Genomic DNA, 17,004 nt, shown 5'->3' on the forward strand with positions numbered 1-17,004 from the left:
TTTGTGCATGGCTGTGTCACACGCCACAGCAGTCAGCAACAGAATGTAAACCTCTCGTAAGACTGATACCGAGTGGCTGAGGAGTCAGTAACGCAGTTCAGCGTCTCCCACGCTGTAACTGCAACTAACAAGTAGTTCAGACATGCATTTCTCCGAGGAAATTAAGCGACGTTCTCTGCAGCACCATTGCTGAAAAACAGTGACTGCTCAGCTTTGGCCCCTGAAGCCACTTTCACGGGCAGACTTCTGGTTGAAAAGTGGGAGTATTGTCGGAGGTGTTCCTGTAATTCAGGGTTTATTAGCCCAGACACACCGAACACAGGCCCCTCGGCGGAGCTGCTTTACCTACAGCCCCACCTCGCGGCCGAGGCGCGGCCGGGCCTTCCCCAGCCCGCAAACCCTGCGCGCCTGCGGCCGCCTGGCCCCGCCCGGCCCCGCCCCCTCCGCCGCCCCGCCCCCTCCGCCGCCCCGCTATCCCGGGGCCAGCGCACCGCCGCAGCGTCAGCCCCCGCGGGGCCGCGGCCGGGCACCCCTGCGGCACCGCCGCCCCCGCGGCCCCGCCCACCGGCCCTTCCGGGCGGACCCCGCGCGCTCCCGCCCGTTAGGGCGGCCCCGCCCCGCCCCGCCCCGCGTGGGCTCAACGCGCGCCAGCGCCTGATTGGAGCGCCCCTCCCGCCCCGCGCGCCCCGCCGCCCGCCCCCGCAGCCCTTCCGCCCACCCCATTGGCCGCGGTGGTGCCGCGGGCCCGCCGGCCGCGCACGCGCGGTGGTACGAGGCGCGGGTTAGAGCCGGTGGGGCCCTGGGCGGCGGGGCCCGCTCTCCCCCCGCCCGGCTGCCGCTAGCCGCCGCCCGCGCCGTCCCTCGCCTGTGCGGGCACCCAAAATGGCGAGCAAGGACGGTAGGAGACCCGCCTTGTCCCTCTCCCCGGCGGGGCGGAGGGGTGGGGACGCGAGTGCCTGAGGGGGTGTGGGTGGCGTGGCGGGGCCGAGGCGCTCCGGGCGTCCTCTCCGGGGAGCTGCCGACGGGGTGGTAGCGGGGGTGGGGCGGTTGCGGTTGTCCGGCCGCCCCTGAGAGCGCTTCGGGACCCCCTCTCCTCCCCCGCCCCCTCCCTGGCATAGCCCCGGGCCGAGGCGCCCCCCCCCCCCCCCCGGGCCCGGCTGGCCGCCTGCTTCAGCTCTTCCCTTCCCGCAGCGCTGGAGGACACGGTGGAGGAGCGCGTCATCAGCGAGGAGTACAAGATCTGGAAGAAAAACACCCCCTTCTTGTACGACCTGGTGATGACACATGCCCTGGAGTGGCCCAGCCTCACCGTGCAGTGGTTGCCTGATGTGACCAGGTGAGAGCAGGGAAGAGAAGCCGGGGAGGCACAGGGCTCAGCTGCTCATTTACTTAGTTTGCAGAGCAGGAGCTGAGGCTCTGTGCAATTGCTTGCTTCGCTGCTCTTTCTCCCTCTGTCAACCATGTCTGCCAAGTAACTTGAGGGTAGAAACCATGCAAAGTGAGAATAATTCGGGTCTCTTTGTGAGCTTGTAACACTTTATTTTGCTTATGATTAAAAAACCCCTTGGGGTATGCAGAAGCTTTGAGGGAAAAAAGGCTCAATTTGGTGCTTTATAGAACTCTAACTTAGCTGAGCAGAAGATGTTGTGAGGTATGAGGAGAGAAATCTTTCTCAATTTAATGACACAGGAGACCTAACACTCTTCTGTGGTTAATTCTGATCAGGGAAATCTATGTACTAAATGATTTCTATGTACTACAGAAATCTATGTACTAAATGTACATCCCTTTTTTTCTTGAGGACTTTTTTTTTTTTTTTCCCTCATGTGCATTACAGATTACTGTTTTGTAGGAGCTATAGTATCTACCTCTTTTTTTTTGTTTGTTTTAATTCTGGACTTATTTAAGAGAATATTGTTCAAAGACTGGTTCATGTCCTAGTTCCGTCCTTGGCACACTGTTGACTTCATGTATTTTAATTTTCCCATTCTTTTACCTCCCCCTGAAAAACTGTGGGCTCACTGGTTAATCTCTTAAAGAATTTTTAAGATAGGAAGAAGATCTGTTCATGTGCCAGCTGCTGTAGAATTCAAATTGCATGGTAACTGCTCAGGGCTCCATTGATGTAGTGGGCAAGGACTGGGTCCCTTGTGGTGTTAAAACCTAGCTGTATCCAGTTTACAAGATATGATAACGTGTAAAGCTTGTGCAATAATAACAGGATGGTGTCTTTTCTCTAAAAATCCACCTTATATATGTAATGTTATACTTGGTGGTTAGATGATCACTTAATTTTGTATACCAGAATGTTTGGGGAAGATGTTGAGAGATGTGAGCTAACTAGTCGTGGCATGGAGAAAATGAAGCGGGGATTTGAGGGTGTGGAGCCCTTATGAGGAACACTTCTGCTTGCCTCGTATTTTGCAGATTGACTTAATATTCAATTTAAAACCTGGTATTTCCAATTATCCAGTGTCAAAATATATAAGCCATTTAAGGCAAGGACTGTCTCTTTGTATGGCACCTGACATGATGGGACACCTGTTCCTGATGCAAGTAAGTGCATGTGCATTGTGTGTTTTTTGTTTTGTTTCTTATTTTTCTTGTCCCCTCAAAATGCATTTTGATTCCTTGGAAATGGTGTAGTAATACCTGTGGTGGTTTATGATTGCCCAAATGATTCCTGTTTGCTTGGATTCAGACAGTGTAATTAGCTTGTTCTTTCAAGAATGCAGAAGTTACTTGGTTCTGACTGTTCACATTTTTCCTTTCAGAGATCCATGGCACTGCCCATCCAGACTTGCGCTTATTACTGCATATTGCATTTAAGTACCAGAAGAGAAATTCTATTCTGTTTGGCTAGGATTTGTACAGTGTTTAAAAATTACCTTCTGAAATTAAATAATAACTGGTAAAAGCTTCTAAAAGAGATAACTAGAATAGGTTGGCACTTGTCCTCAGTATTTGTGTTTTATAGGCAGTAGTATTGAGTGCTTTTAAATCAATACTATGTCACTGTTAGGGGGGAAAAAAGACAGAATCTATAGGTATTAGTGTCACATTTAACTACTGTGCAAATTGTAATCGTCCCTTTCAAGCCATAGTAGCAATGTTTACTGACTTGTATTGTCACTGTAGCCTTGCTGGCTGTATCTTCGGCTTCCTTATATCAGTCTAGTTCACTTGATTGCACAAGCCTTTTGTGACAAAGGAAAGGATCTCTTACATGAGTCTCTCTTTTTCTAGCTTCCTGAAGAAGTTTGGATCTTGAGTGTTATTGACGTTAGCTATCAAACTTCTGGTACTAAGCACATAACTTTATTCCATGCATTTATTATTCTAAACAGGCCAGAAGGAAAGGATTATGCTCTACACTGGCTGGTTTTGGGAACACACACATCTGATGAACAGAACCACCTGGTTGTTGCAAGAGTCCAGATTCCCAATGATGATCAGTTTGATGCTTCGCAGCATGACAGTGAGAAAGGAGGTAGACATGCGTGCATTCTTAGATTATGTTTTAGCAATAATTACTAAGTGTTCTGTCTAATAATATTCTAACTTTCTGTTAAATACTAAAGCTGGCATATACTTACCAGTTCACGCTCATTCTGGATCATTAATTGTGTCTAAAAAGAGGAAACTTTTTATTTCAGAAGAATTTGGGTAATGTTATGATATACAATCCTTACTAGCATTTCTACCAGCTCTGTCAGTTGTGGTGAAAACTGATAGGTGATATCTATCTCAAACAGAGACTAAAGCTCTGGAAGAGTTTGTATCATAGAGGATACAAAATATCTAAAGTGTTAATGCTGTTGGTCATGTGGTGCTAGTCTTTCATAGGCTTTATTGTGTTATGGTAAGATACTTACTACCGTTTCTTGGAATGGGGGGAGATAGCATGAAATACTGTTTCACCCATTCAAAATAGTTGGTGTGATGAACTGACTTTTTTCTGATAAATGTAGAGTTTGGTGGCTTTGGATCTGTGACTGGAAAAATTGAAACGGAGATTAAAATTAACCATGAAGGTGAAGTAAACCGTGCTCGTTATATGCCACAGAATCCCTGCGTCATTGCTACAAAAACACCATCTGCTGATGTGTTGGTATTTGACTACACTAAACATCTTCCAAAACCAGGTGGGTCACTCTCCTTGAAGTTAAGCTAAATGCCTCTTGTCATTGAGAAGTAAACTAGTATTTGACTGTAATTGGGAGGAGAGGTGATGGGCTCTGCAATACAGATGAGAAGGCCCATATCTTTGGTGACTTTTAATCGCCTGGTTATGTGCAGTATAGTAAGAGAATCTTAATAGAAGCAGCACTGTCCTAAAAGGCTGATTTATAAAATGGGGTTGTTGCAACAGAAACAAAGTTCTTGGTTGATAATGATGCTCTTATGGATTGATGTGCAAGGTGAAGCTAAATGGAAGGAATTTATTCTCTTTCAGACCCAAGTGGAGAGTGTAATCCTGACCTTAGATTAAGAGGGCACCAGAAGGAAGGCTATGGCTTATCATGGAACTCAAATTTGAGTGGACATCTTCTCAGTGCATCAGATGATCACGTAAAAAACCAAATCCTTTCCCCTATTTAAAAAAACCCAGTCAAACAGCCCCTCCTAATTTATGGTGTAATAGATAGTTAGGGAAAACCTGACTTAGTGTAGCTGTATGTTGTTATGGGGGAAGCTATCACATATTGTAGTTACATTTCTAAAGGCTGTCAGTTGATGTCAGGCTATAATCAACAACCAGTTCTGTGTAATGTTCTTGATGAACTAACAGCAGAATGTTTGTGTAGTTTTCTGCTGGAAGAAACTCTCGTCTAACAGCCCTTTAGATTGGCTTGGGTCTGAGACCATAAATTAGTAAGACTCTCAAAGACAGTTGAACTAACAGCTTATAAACTTCTTTGTGGGCTTCGAAAGTGTAAATTGCTTTTGTGACTTTATAAATAATACTTGTGCCTTGAATTTGCAGAAAACTGATTGGTAACTTAGCTCGCTTCTGCTATATAAGTGTTCCTTTTCAAAAACCAAGAACTGTTTCAGGAGTGTCATCTCTCTGTTTATATGTAGAATGTGATTGATTATTTATTTGAAAGATAATACAGTCCGAGTCCATATAACAATAGAATATGACTCTTACTTACAGACTGTGTGTTTATGGGATATAAGTGCTGGACCAAAAGAAGGCAACGTTGTTGATGCGAAAGCAATCTTTACTGGGCACTCTGCAGTGGTAGAAGATGTGGCATGGCATCTGCTCCATGAATCTCTGTTTGGATCAGTGGCGGATGATCAGAAGCTGATGATGTAAGTTGGGGTTAGAGCAGTTTCTGGCTCGTGCCTGCTGTGTGCTGTTAGTGAACCAGTCCAGAACGCTTGGGTAAAAAATCCGAATTCTGAAAGGATCTTATGTAGCTCTTCAGTGCAATCAACTACAGCAATGCTGCAGAATCACAGAAGTCTGCATGTCATTTAATGTGTTCACATCATCTGAAAATAAGATGTGATTAGTATGTATGTCGGCTTCCTGGTGCAAACTGCTCATGTAAAGTAGACACAAAATACTGCAGGGTTCTGGAATAAAAACTATAGCTTCAGACTTAGATTTAGTAGTAATGTAGTCTCTTAAACTAATGTGTAGTCTAGTGAAAAAGAACCTCCTATGAAAATGTAACATTTGTTTGCTCTTTTTCTCTCCTCCCTGCCTCTCACGCTTCCCCAAACCCTTTGTTGCAACAGTTGGGACACAAGATCTAATACCACATCCAAGCCAAGTCATTCTGTAGATGCTCATACAGCTGAGGTCAACTGTCTGTCCTTCAATCCTTACAGCGAGTTCATTCTAGCAACTGGTTCTGCTGACAAGGTTTTTACTTGTGTATACTTTAAATTCTTAAGTATTCTAGATTATAGTTACATAGCCATTATAGTAAAAACAATTTCTTGTTACTTCCCCCAGACGGTGGCCCTATGGGATCTTCGAAACTTAAAATTGAAACTCCATTCTTTTGAGTCTCATAAAGATGAAATTTTTCAGGTGGGTAAACTTTTCTCATAAGCTGTAGAAAAAGCTAGAAGAGTACTGACTTGGACAAGAAGATGTAGATTTTCATGCGGTGACCAACCACAATAAAGAAGTCTGTTGAACCAAAATTCACTGTTTAATGTTTAACACATACGGACAGTACTGTAGAGAGAGGAGAGAGTGAGTGCATCCTGGGTGAGGAGCGACTAGGCAGCAGAGGGACTGGCATGAAGAGTATGCTGGTATGAAAAGTTTGTTTGTAAAAAGGTTGTGATGATTGTTAAAAACATAAGGTATGAAATGTTAAAAAGGAAAAGAAAAAGGGGGAATTGTAGAGGGATTATAGAGGACTGTATGAAAAGTTTATTTGTAAAAAGGTTGTGATGATTGTTAAAAACATGAGGTATGAATTGTTAAAAAGAAAAAAAGAAAAAAGGGGGAATTGTAGAGGAATGAAGCTGGGTTAATTAGCATTGATAATATACAACTGTGGATTGGCTGATGTAGATAAGGTGCAGCTATGGCTGGTGCTGTTAAGAGGTTGGGCAGCCAATGAAGAGAGAGCAGCTGAGGGAGAGAGGAGGAAGAAGCAGAGAGGAGAGAGATCAAGTGCCCTGCGTGAGGTGAGACTAGGAGAAGGCAGCAGAGGGACTGGCAATGAAGAGTGTGTTGGTATGAGATGGTAAAAGACCTTGGTCCAGTTTGATAGTTTTGCTAGTGCTGAGACACAGTACCAAATAGTTTCTCTCTGCCTTTCCCCACTTGACCTTGAAGGAAGTAGTCAATAACTTATTGCTAAAAAGATACTGGGAGTTTGCAAGTACCTTCAGTACAGGTAGAAGGGTTCCTTAAAATGTCTGCTGTAGAGAGGACTTAAGGTCAAATTAGTGTTGTGAACTCTACCTGTTTATAAGTGCAAGTAACAGTGAATTTTAGATGAGTTTCATGGTGTGGTAGATCTGCAACAGTGAAATAATGTTGGCTGTTTGATTTGAGAAATCATGAGGCTTTAAAGCACTCCATTTGAGCTATAGAATATCCTTTGTGCTGGAAGAAACTTTGTAAGCTGTTGAAAATTAGTGGCCAGGTGCTGGTAATGGTTATTCAGGATATGCTTTAGGAATCAGTAACTGCTCCAGTCAAGTTGTCTTCTTTCAATAGGTTCACTGGTCTCCTCATAATGAAACAATTCTTGCTTCAAGTGGTACTGATCGTCGGCTTAATGTATGGGATCTAAGGTGAAGAGTGGTTCCTTTCTTTTAGTGTATATATCAACAGATGGTTAAAAAAAAAAAAAAAAGGGCTGCAGATGTGCTTTATTTGGAAAACGTTTTGTGCTGCTCTTTAGCCCTCCTTGCTTGCTTATTTTGGACCTGGTCTTCTGGGTATACAGTAGAAGCAGTATGGTACTTCTAAGGTTACTTCTATGTGAGGATTTCTTGCTAATAGAATTTTTTTCTGTTGCCTTTAGTAGTAAGTGATTTCTAACTGCTTCACAAGTTAGATGCTATTTCAGTAATGGTAATGCCAAACAGTTGATGTTTTATACCTGAGGTTTATAGTTATTTGACGGGGAGAAAAAAACATAGCAAAAGCAAATACTGGAAATGAAGGCTAAGAACTGTTAAGCTGATACAGGATGCAATTTTCATTATTAATAAAACATATAAACTACTTTCTTACAGTAAAATTGGAGAAGAGCAGTCCGCAGAAGATGCAGAAGATGGGCCTCCTGAGCTGCTGGTATATTTCTGTTCAGGTTTCAGTCTGTTGACGTGCTATATGGCAGTATGATGCCTTGTGACTGTGCTACTAAAGCTGCAGCAGTTCATAAATCTTTTTACCTCCCCAATTTTCAATACATTGCTCTAACTTGCGGTAGTCTTCCTCTGTTCAAATCTAAAGGTAGTGATTTTTTTCAAAGCTGTCCTGGACGTGATTTACACATCTTTGTTGTTGAACATATTTAAAATTTAGCCATATGCTTGTTGGTACTTTTCTATAACTACGTGCGTGTAAAGCCAGGGCCTCAAATTGTTTATCTTGCATTAGACTGATTAGGTCCCATACAGCTAACCTTACTGATGGAGAAGGTACAAAGGCTTATGTTTTGGTTTGCTTCCTTAGGAACCAAACAAAAATGCTTATAGTTTGGTTTTCCTGTGTATAAGTGCTCATATAATTAGATGAGGTAATGAATATGAAATATAGATGGATTTCATAGCCCAACCTTGTGTGAAGTAGCACCATTTTGAGGATGTCAGTTGGTTGTTGCCAATAACAGTAGGAACTGTCATCTTAAACGCTGTTTTGGCAATTTCATCTGTGTCCATAAGCAGTGAATGGAATGCGCTGTTTCACATGCACTTGTGACTCTAGTAGCAAGTTTTTCTTCTTTGTGTAGTCATCAGCATGATGAATTTAACTTCTAAATCTCAGGTGTTAACAGATTTCTCTCTAGAGATGAAGTGGCTTACTGAAACTTGTGGATTTTTTTAACAGTTTATTCATGGAGGACACACTGCCAAAATTTCAGACTTCAGTTGGAATCCTAATGAGCCTTGGGTGATCTGTTCTGTATCGGAGGACAACATAATGCAGATATGGCAAATGGTGAGTGTCACAACTGCTCTTGACTTACTCTGAAGTTGCGTAAATGAAACACAAATGGCTTGTTCTTCTTAGGGCAGCTTGTGTCCTCAGTGACTGAAAGTAGTCTATCCCGTGTACTTCTGACACTGATTAGAGAGTAAGACTTCCAAAAGAAAAGTCTAAAACAATCTGAATAAATGCAACAGCTAGCTAATTCTTGACTTGAATGTGGCAGTTACAAACTTACATCCAATACTAGCCAAGACCTCCTCTTCCCCTCTTCCCCCGTGTGTTGACTGTGAAGCAAGATGCCTTTTAACCATATTATTTTATGTTAGAGGAATTTGATCAGTTATCTTATAAATGTGGAATAAAGCAACCTGGGAAAACTGAGTTAAAAAGTAACGGACTTGAGTATGTGTCACAGGTCAGGCTTCTGGGTTTTTATACCTGTTCTTTAACTTATTTCAACTTCAGTCTGAACACACAAAACAAGTCCAAATAAAATATTCATGGTAAGGCTAATGATGAAATGCTTATGCTGTGAGAAGACAGCTGCTGAAGTCTAGCCACTGTGTGCACTTTCCTAGATTTGGTTGCCCTTTAAGAAAAGGTAGGGAGCAGGTCCCTTTAAGAAGGGGATGATGTCTGTGCTGCCTTGATATTATCAAGTTTTTTCTTGAAGAATGTTGTTTAAAAATCACTGTGTCTACTATTTGTAATATGTTGTGTCTTTAGGCAGAAAACATTTACAATGATGAAGAACCAGATATAGCAGCAGCTGAACTGGAGGGTCAAGGAATGTAACTTTTCTTCCTTAAGGAAATCCTGGGTGTGACATAGTAATATAATTTGACTACTGTATACATCTAAGAAAAAACCAAAAAAGCTAACACCCCACCCCCCCCCACCCCCCCCCCCCCCAAAAAAAAACCAACCAAACAACAAAAAAACCAAACAACCCAAAACCAAAAACAAGCACTGGGCAAAAGCATTACATAAAAATACACTTATTCAGGCATGAAAACCTTGTAAAGCCAAGTTGTCGTGGGATACTGTTGGTTATTTGGGCACTTTTTGCTTTGTGTACTGTACAGCAATTAACTTTTAGGGAAAATAAGAATGACTTAATACCTATGTCTATATTTTTAAATAAACTTTGTGGGTTCCTGTAAATAAAAGTAAAATCGTCACTCTTCCCACTCAGAAGGGTGCAAAGAAAAAAATTATTAAGTAAAAAGAACTTTTCACTTTTACACAACACTTTTGGATTGGCTTTGCATAAATAAAATTTATTAAGTAAAATAAGTCTGGTGTGTTTAATGTCCATTGCTATCTTGCCTGAAAATAATTTAATTTCTGCATGGTAATAAAGATGTGTAGTTCTTATTTTATAACCTACCCACAGTTAAAGGTCTGGGGATATGAGAGTTTTCTTGATGCCAAAAACTTGGAATAGGTAACTTGGGTCCTTTGTAAACATAATGGGTATAGAAAGAGGTTTGAGGAATATGTGGGAATGACTACTCAGACTCCTGTAAAGTTAAGTATAAATCTTGAGCAGGCTCAAGTAACAATAGTTTGAGTTGGGTAGTTGGGTTTGGGTGGTTCTTTGTTTGAGGTTGGGGTTTGGGTTGTTTTGGGTTTTTTTGAGTGGTGGTGGCAGCACTGTCCTTTGACATTTTCTTGTCTCAGGTGCTAAGATGGCAGCACAATCTCAGTGAATTGGTATCGCCTGTGTTCAGTTGGAGCCCTCCTGAAGCTTTTTTTTGATTAAAATGATGTGAGACAATCACACAGGTGTGTAAAATACATTAATAGCTGAACAAATACAAACATACAGTTTGCTTCTAAACCTTGAGCTGATTGAAAAGCTGTAGAGTTTGGACCATGAAGGAAGTAAAATATCTCCCTATTTATAGTTCTGTAGACAAGTTATGGATTATCTTGGGAGCTGTCAGTGAGACAAATCTTAAGTCGGTGTCTAACTTGAGTTTAAATGAATTCTTATAGTTACTTAAGACAGGCCTTAATTAAATGAATTAAGATCAGGCTGTCCTGATCTTTCTGCTCAAGCTGAAAATAATAGAAGACTTAGATATGGAAAATGTGATTCTTGATGTTGAAAACGTTGCTTCCCTTGATGCATATCTGGCTCTTGTCTTGAATTTTACTAAGTTAGTGGGCCACTGGGCTCAAACTGCTGCATGTCTTAAGCTACCTGTACTGGGTCTGGCGGGGATGGAGTTCATTTCCATCCCCAAACCAGATACGGCGCCGTGTTTTGGATTTACAGTTAGAACCTTGCAGGTAATGCACCTGTGTTTTGACTGTTGCTAGGCAGTGCTTGCACACTACGTAGGCTGGGGTGGGTGTGAGGTGGGGACACAGCCAGGACAGCTGACCTGAACGGCCAGAGGAGCGTATCGCTGACCGTGCCGTGCTCGGCAATAAAACCAGGGCAGAGGAGGAAGGGGGCCTTTCATGGTGGCCATTGCTTGGAGGCTGGCAGGGCATCGGCCCTGCTTCTGGGAGGGGGCAAGCCATTCTACTTTCTTATTTTCCTCCTCTCACCCACCTATTAAGCTGTCTTTTATAATTACAAAATTTTTCTTCTTCCTGTTCTCTCCCCTGCCCTGCTGAGGGGTGTGTGTGAGCCAGTGGCTGCATGGGCGCTTAGCTGCTGGCCCAGGTCAGCCCACCACTCTGCTAGTCACAGATGGAAAGCTGCTCTTTGAGGTAAATATATCCATTCAACTCTGACTCCTTAAAGATGGAGAAGAGTTTTCATTTAGCTCCTTTTGTGTTCTGTTGGGAATTTGGTAAGCTAGGCACTTCCTGTGCCTAGTAGAACAGCGTAATGTTACATCCCATTCCCAGGAGCACTGATACTTGGGAGTGGGGAAGGAATGAACGGGAGATGGTTTTGACAAGGGTGCTAATTAATTTTCCTGAGACAAGTGGGTACTCGTGCTGTAGTATTGATTAACGTCCGGCTGAAGTTAGCCCTTTCCAGGACAGTGGTGGCAGTTTTAAGCCGGAACTTGACTCTAGACACCTGTGGTCCAGCATTTTGTTCCTCAGGAAGGAGCTCACCCGTGTGTCACTGAGAGGACGGGCTTCCTTCCAGCGTGCACCCTCTGGTCACCGGCTGCAGCACATTCTCCCTAGGCTGGTGCTGTGAGGGAATGGCAACGAAGCTGTAGAGCAAGGGTATTGCTAACTTTCCTGTTCACCGTTTGACTAACGGCCGTTCAGCCGGAAGAGTCGGTGCCCATCGGCACAGGCTCGGTACGTGTAAGCAGGCCAGCAGCTTTCCTTGCCTGACAGGGAGGGCTCCACAACGATACCTGAGGGCAACTGTGGCTGCTCTGGATGCCAACTTAATTTGCAAGTGATGGCAAATGAGAAGCATTAAACGCACTGAGAAGGTTTTTGGTCAGGTTCTACTTCCTTTTGATGTTCATTCTGAGATACAGAGCTCTTGAAAAGTAGGAAATTAAGAGGTCAATGGCCTGACTATCACCGGAAGAAACAAAAGTGCTTCCCAGAGAGCATGGTGGTGGCTCTTCCAGGCACAGATACATCTGTGGGCTCTTACGTGACCTCTCCTGCTGCTGTTGCTCTTCAGTGTTTACTTTCAGGAGACCTGGATGCTTGGCACCAGCATGCATGGTGCTGTTCATCCCTGTAATTAGTGATTTCAGCTTTGTGTGTCCCTCGTGGTTGGGGCTGTTCACTGAAGTCTTCTTAGTGCCTAACTTAATGGGGGTGGGAAGGAGGGGTGAACTACTGACTGCAGCTCTCTTCTCATTGCCGCTCTTAGGCTACTTGTTCTTAATTCCCTGCCTGCTGCTACCAGGACCCTCCTGCTTTGTAGGCACTGGGTCATCATGCATAGACACGTCTTCTTCCACACCTTTTTCCAGAGTGGTTCTTGTAAAAGTGATGCAGGTAGGTGCAAAAGCACTTGAATATTCCCCCAGAAGGCTGAGGTGCTGTTGGAGTTCAGCAGGTAGGTGGCAGCTGGAGGGGATGTGCTAAAGAGCATGAAAGGTCAAAGGCGCTGAAGGACAGCTAGGGAAGGACAGCGAGGCAGCCCTGATTAACCATGCTGCGGGCTGGCTGGTGTTCACGGGTGTAAAAACACGAACATGTTTGGGGAGTGGAGGTGAACGCATTCTGTAAGCATGGTTTTGATTTGACTAACAGGTATGCGGTGGAGGGGCAGGGGGCTGCTGCTGAAGGGAGCTGAGGCAGCCGGTGCAGCCGCCGTGCCAGCAGTTTGCGTCCTTGGCTGTCCAACTTGCCGACCAGCTCCAGAAGCATCTTGGGGCCCCTTCAGGAAGCCGGTGGCTGGTGACCCAGGTGTTAGAGGCCCTCATGATACTGTCCCTGTAACTTAAGCTTCTCTGAGCTCATTCCTGTTTGAAACGGGGTCTCCTGCAGAAGGAAAGACCCAGACAGATAGCAACGCGTTCACTCATAAAAGCCTAAAGCCATTCTTTTTTTAATTACCTTGTTTTGCATCCCAGTTAACCGGATAAAGTTACGTTTTTGCAAAAGCATACCTAGCTGATTAGCAGCATGCTGCCAAGAGAAATTTTACAGTGGATACAATGCTATTGCACAGACCCGTCTACCTCTGAAAAATAACTGGTTGTCAGCATTCCTGATGTCCATTACTGAAATGCCATGTGCTCCAAGCTGGAGCTCTGCAGGTTGCTGCTCACTGGTGGATGCCTTCAGTGTCCCACAAAGCCCTGCTGGTTCCCTGCAGAGCACTGAAGGGCCAGCTAGCCGGGGCGTACGGATGCAGGCGGTACCTACTCTTGTACAGCTGAAAGGCCGCAGGATGGGATAATTTGTTACGGAACAAAAAGAGAGCACAGTTTTGTTATCCTTAATGTACTTGTAGTTCAAAGTGCTGTGGTAAATGCAGCCTGTGTACGGCTTAATTTTCGCTCACAACATTGTGTGTCCACACACAGAGCTTCCTTTGATGGTGGCAACCCTGCACGAGCCTTTTAGGTAGCTCTAGGACAGCTTGGTCGCAGGGCCAGTATTTAATTTAAGAATTAGCCTGTGTCTTGTTGACTTAAACCTTGTCATTACTGAGTGAGAACGTGCTGCTGGGACCATTACCATTATGATTTTTAATTTGCAAGTCATTTTTATAAAATCTATTTTTTAATGGCCTGAGTAGAATGTTCGTGAAACCTTGGAAGGTGACCGTATTTAAGCCTATTTGTCTGAGTGCTTTAAGGTTTTGATTTTAAAAACTGGTGACTTCCACAGGAAGCAGATACTGCTTAGGTACTGCTGTTAGTAGTAAATATAATGGAATTTGAAGCTTTAAAATAATAAAAAAAAAACCTTACAAAGTAGTCAACCTGAACAATGGCTACAGCAAGATACTTCTTTGGTGCATTGAACAGCAGTTACTTTAGGTGTACTTATACAGTACTTACGGAGTGTACTTAACTCAGTGGGTTATTCTTGCAGGTTGGTACATGCTGGGGAGAGGAAAAACCAGCAAGCTTTCCATCCACTGACCTTTCTTTTCAAAGGAACTGTGTATGGAGTTTTGACACCTACCTTTTTGCATAAACTGTTTCCAGCAGTGCAGGCATAAAAAAAACTACAGAAGGTAATTGTAAGTGAAAAATTGCCAATTTAGTGTGATTTCCTCATTTGTTCTCAACACCTACGCATTTGATGCAATTTTTCAGCATAAAGGGTATCTTAAGGTTTTCAGCTCACAGCAAGGAAATATTCTTTCATCTTTGTACTGAAATACAACATGAATGACAGTGAAACTATAAACTACATTTTAAACCTGCTACTTTATTTCTGCCTTTCCAGAAGCTGAATGATAAAATCTTGAGCCACTCTATCTCATCAGACCCCTTGAGCGCTTCAGGAGAGCGCTCGGTAGCTGGAGCGCAGCACTCTCGCACGCTTGCAGCACCACCATGTAGTGGTGGTTTATTACTAATAAAGCCAAGACACATTATTAGCATGCATCACGTATTTTTGTTCCCACTGTTTTCTTCTCTAACAACCTGACAGCGCAACACCAACAGCCTGAACGTAAATTTGAAAACCAGAAATATCTCCGTGAGGAGTTGTAAGTGGTTAAGCGTAACTGATGCTGAATTATTGCAGAAGACTGATACCCATACAACGACAAAACAGAGTGCGTAACATTCCTGCATTTTGCTTCAGTGAGACAAAGAGCAAATTTCAGGGTTTTTCCTTTACTGTGTATGAAGAATTGTATTTGCTTTTATTGGAGCATGCAAGACCCTTAAGAGTGTCAACTGTTTGATACCAGGTATTTTTTAATACACAGCCATGTAGTTTATACCCTTTTCCATGCTATACTTTTTTATTACTGGTGCGTACACTGTGCCTTTTGACTCCAGCGCTGAAATAGCTGGGCAAAGTAAACTTGCTCACTGTGTGAACACCCTACGAAGAATGAGAAGTACTTGGTCAACAACTGGTTTGACCTTTTGCTTTTTAGCCACGGGGAAGTCCAATGTGGTAGATTCTTCTTAATTCAGCATCAGCTTCTGTCCTGTGAATTCAAACCCAGAGCTTCCCCCAGCGTCCAGGCATGGCCAAACACACATACCAAAGGGTAACGTGGTGCCTGTGTAGCTGTTCTTCCCCTTTAAAAGGCAATGATTCTCTGCTTTGAATATCGGGCCTACATAAAACACGCATCCCAGAGAAGAGGGTTAGGAGGGTCAGAAACTTACTGGCAGGAAACAACAGAAGCACACTGGTCATGAGGGGAAAAAAACAACCAACCAACCCCCAAAATTACATGGATTAAATACCGGTAACATATCTTGGACTTGGCAGAACCATAGTAGTTACTTTTACTCTTGGCACCAGGACATAAATATGGTGGAAGTCATAATGAACTACATCTGTATGGAATATGTGTTATATGGCTGTAGTTAGAATAAGGTTAAAATAAGGGACTTAAGCTAAGAAGATGAATTTGAGCAGATACCACAAGATCTAACAGGGTATTTAAATTTTTAGATGCTGTAAGAAATTACTTTCTTGAAGTAGAGCTTTAGGATCAGTATTCTTGGTATAGTCTTGAATTACAGAGAAGCCCTGCTTCAGGACTCTGCTGTCACAGTCCATAGGCTAGGCACACCCCAGATCCTTGTCTGAGCAAGAAATCCAAAGTAATGTGCAACCTCAAAGCTAGCATATAACAAGCAATTTAAAAGGAAATTAGTCTTTACAGGCAGCACAACATTCTGAAATTACTTAAAAGCTCAGGCTAGCTGGGTGCCAGTCAGCAAGTTCAATAAAAGCTGGCATGGTTAGATGAGACCGAGTTGGGCTGTGTCCTGGCTTCAGCTGGGATGGAGTTAACTTTCTTCTTAGTAGCTAGCACAGTGCTGTGTTTTGGCTCTGTTGTGAGAACAATGCTGACAGCATGCTGATGTTTTTGGTTGTTGTTGGGCGATGTTTATACTAAATCAAGGACTTCGGTTCCTTGGGCCCTGCCAGCCAGAGGGCTGGAGGGACACAGGAAACTGGGAGGGGACACAGCCAGGACAGCTGACCCAAGCTAGCCAAAGGGACATTCCATACCAAATGTCATCATGCAGAGTATGTAAACTGGGGGAAGAAGAAGGGGGGGACATCTGGCATTACGGCGTTTGTCTTCCTGGGGGTGGCTGAACACCTCCCTACCCCTGGGAAGTGGTGAATTAATTCCTTGCTTTGCTTTGCTTTCAGAGCTTTGCTTTTGCTTTACCTATTAAATTGTTCTTGTCTCAACCCTCGAGTTTTACATCCCTTTCTGATTCTCCTCCTCATCCCTCCGGGTGAGGGGGAGTGAGCGAGCAGCTGCATGGGGCTTGGTTGCCAGCTGGGGTTAAACCATGACAGGCTGTTAGAAGAAAACACATCATTCTTTCAAGAAGACATGTCTAAACAAGAGGAAAAAGGTGGATACGTGGGTTTTGGTTTGGGTTTTTTTTCATTTAGATTCACTTTCAGAAAGGAACAAAAAGTACTTGTGAGGAGTAACTTACTAAAGGCCCAAAAGGAAGTATCCTTTTCAGGTACATCATACACACTTGCCTGTCTGCCAGGGAGATGAAGCCCTAGCAGCTGGGCTGAAGGGCTCAGAATGCAGCCGATGAAGTAAGTCCTCAGACAAGAGTCAAGTACAGCTCAAATGTGTATGTGCACGTGCACATGTTAATAGTTAGCACTTAATAAAAAAGGGCAAAATCCCCCCAACTATCAACTGTAATGTATAACCACATTTATCTCCATCAAAAGCTTGCAAATCTGACAATTTTCTATATGGAATTTGGTGACTAGGGAGA

The 17,004-nt window shown here is 43.6% G+C and overlaps 1 protein-coding gene across 1 annotated transcript; it reads left to right on the forward strand.

Annotated features, from left to right (window-relative positions):
• Positions 1 to 740: 740 nt before the first annotated feature.
• RBBP7 (RB binding protein 7, chromatin remodeling factor) lies at positions 741 to 9,537 on the forward strand. Its single transcript, XM_056329228.1, has 12 exons — positions 741 to 898; positions 1,192 to 1,336; positions 3,348 to 3,490; positions 3,972 to 4,145; positions 4,457 to 4,572; positions 5,162 to 5,322; positions 5,755 to 5,881; positions 5,975 to 6,052; positions 7,202 to 7,278; positions 7,726 to 7,783; positions 8,543 to 8,653; positions 9,371 to 9,537. The coding sequence occupies exons 1-12, from the start codon at positions 883 to 885 to the stop codon at positions 9,437 to 9,439; spliced, it is 1,275 nt and encodes a 424-aa protein (XP_056185203.1). The 5' UTR covers positions 741 to 882; the 3' UTR covers positions 9,440 to 9,537.
• The last annotated feature ends 7,467 nt before the right edge of the window (positions 9,538 to 17,004 follow it).

The sequence above is a fragment of the Falco biarmicus genome, chromosome 2, assembly GCF_023638135.1.
Source record: "Falco biarmicus isolate bFalBia1 chromosome 2, bFalBia1.pri, whole genome shotgun sequence".
In the NCBI taxonomy this organism is placed as follows: Eukaryota; Metazoa; Chordata; class Aves; order Falconiformes; family Falconidae; genus Falco; species Falco biarmicus.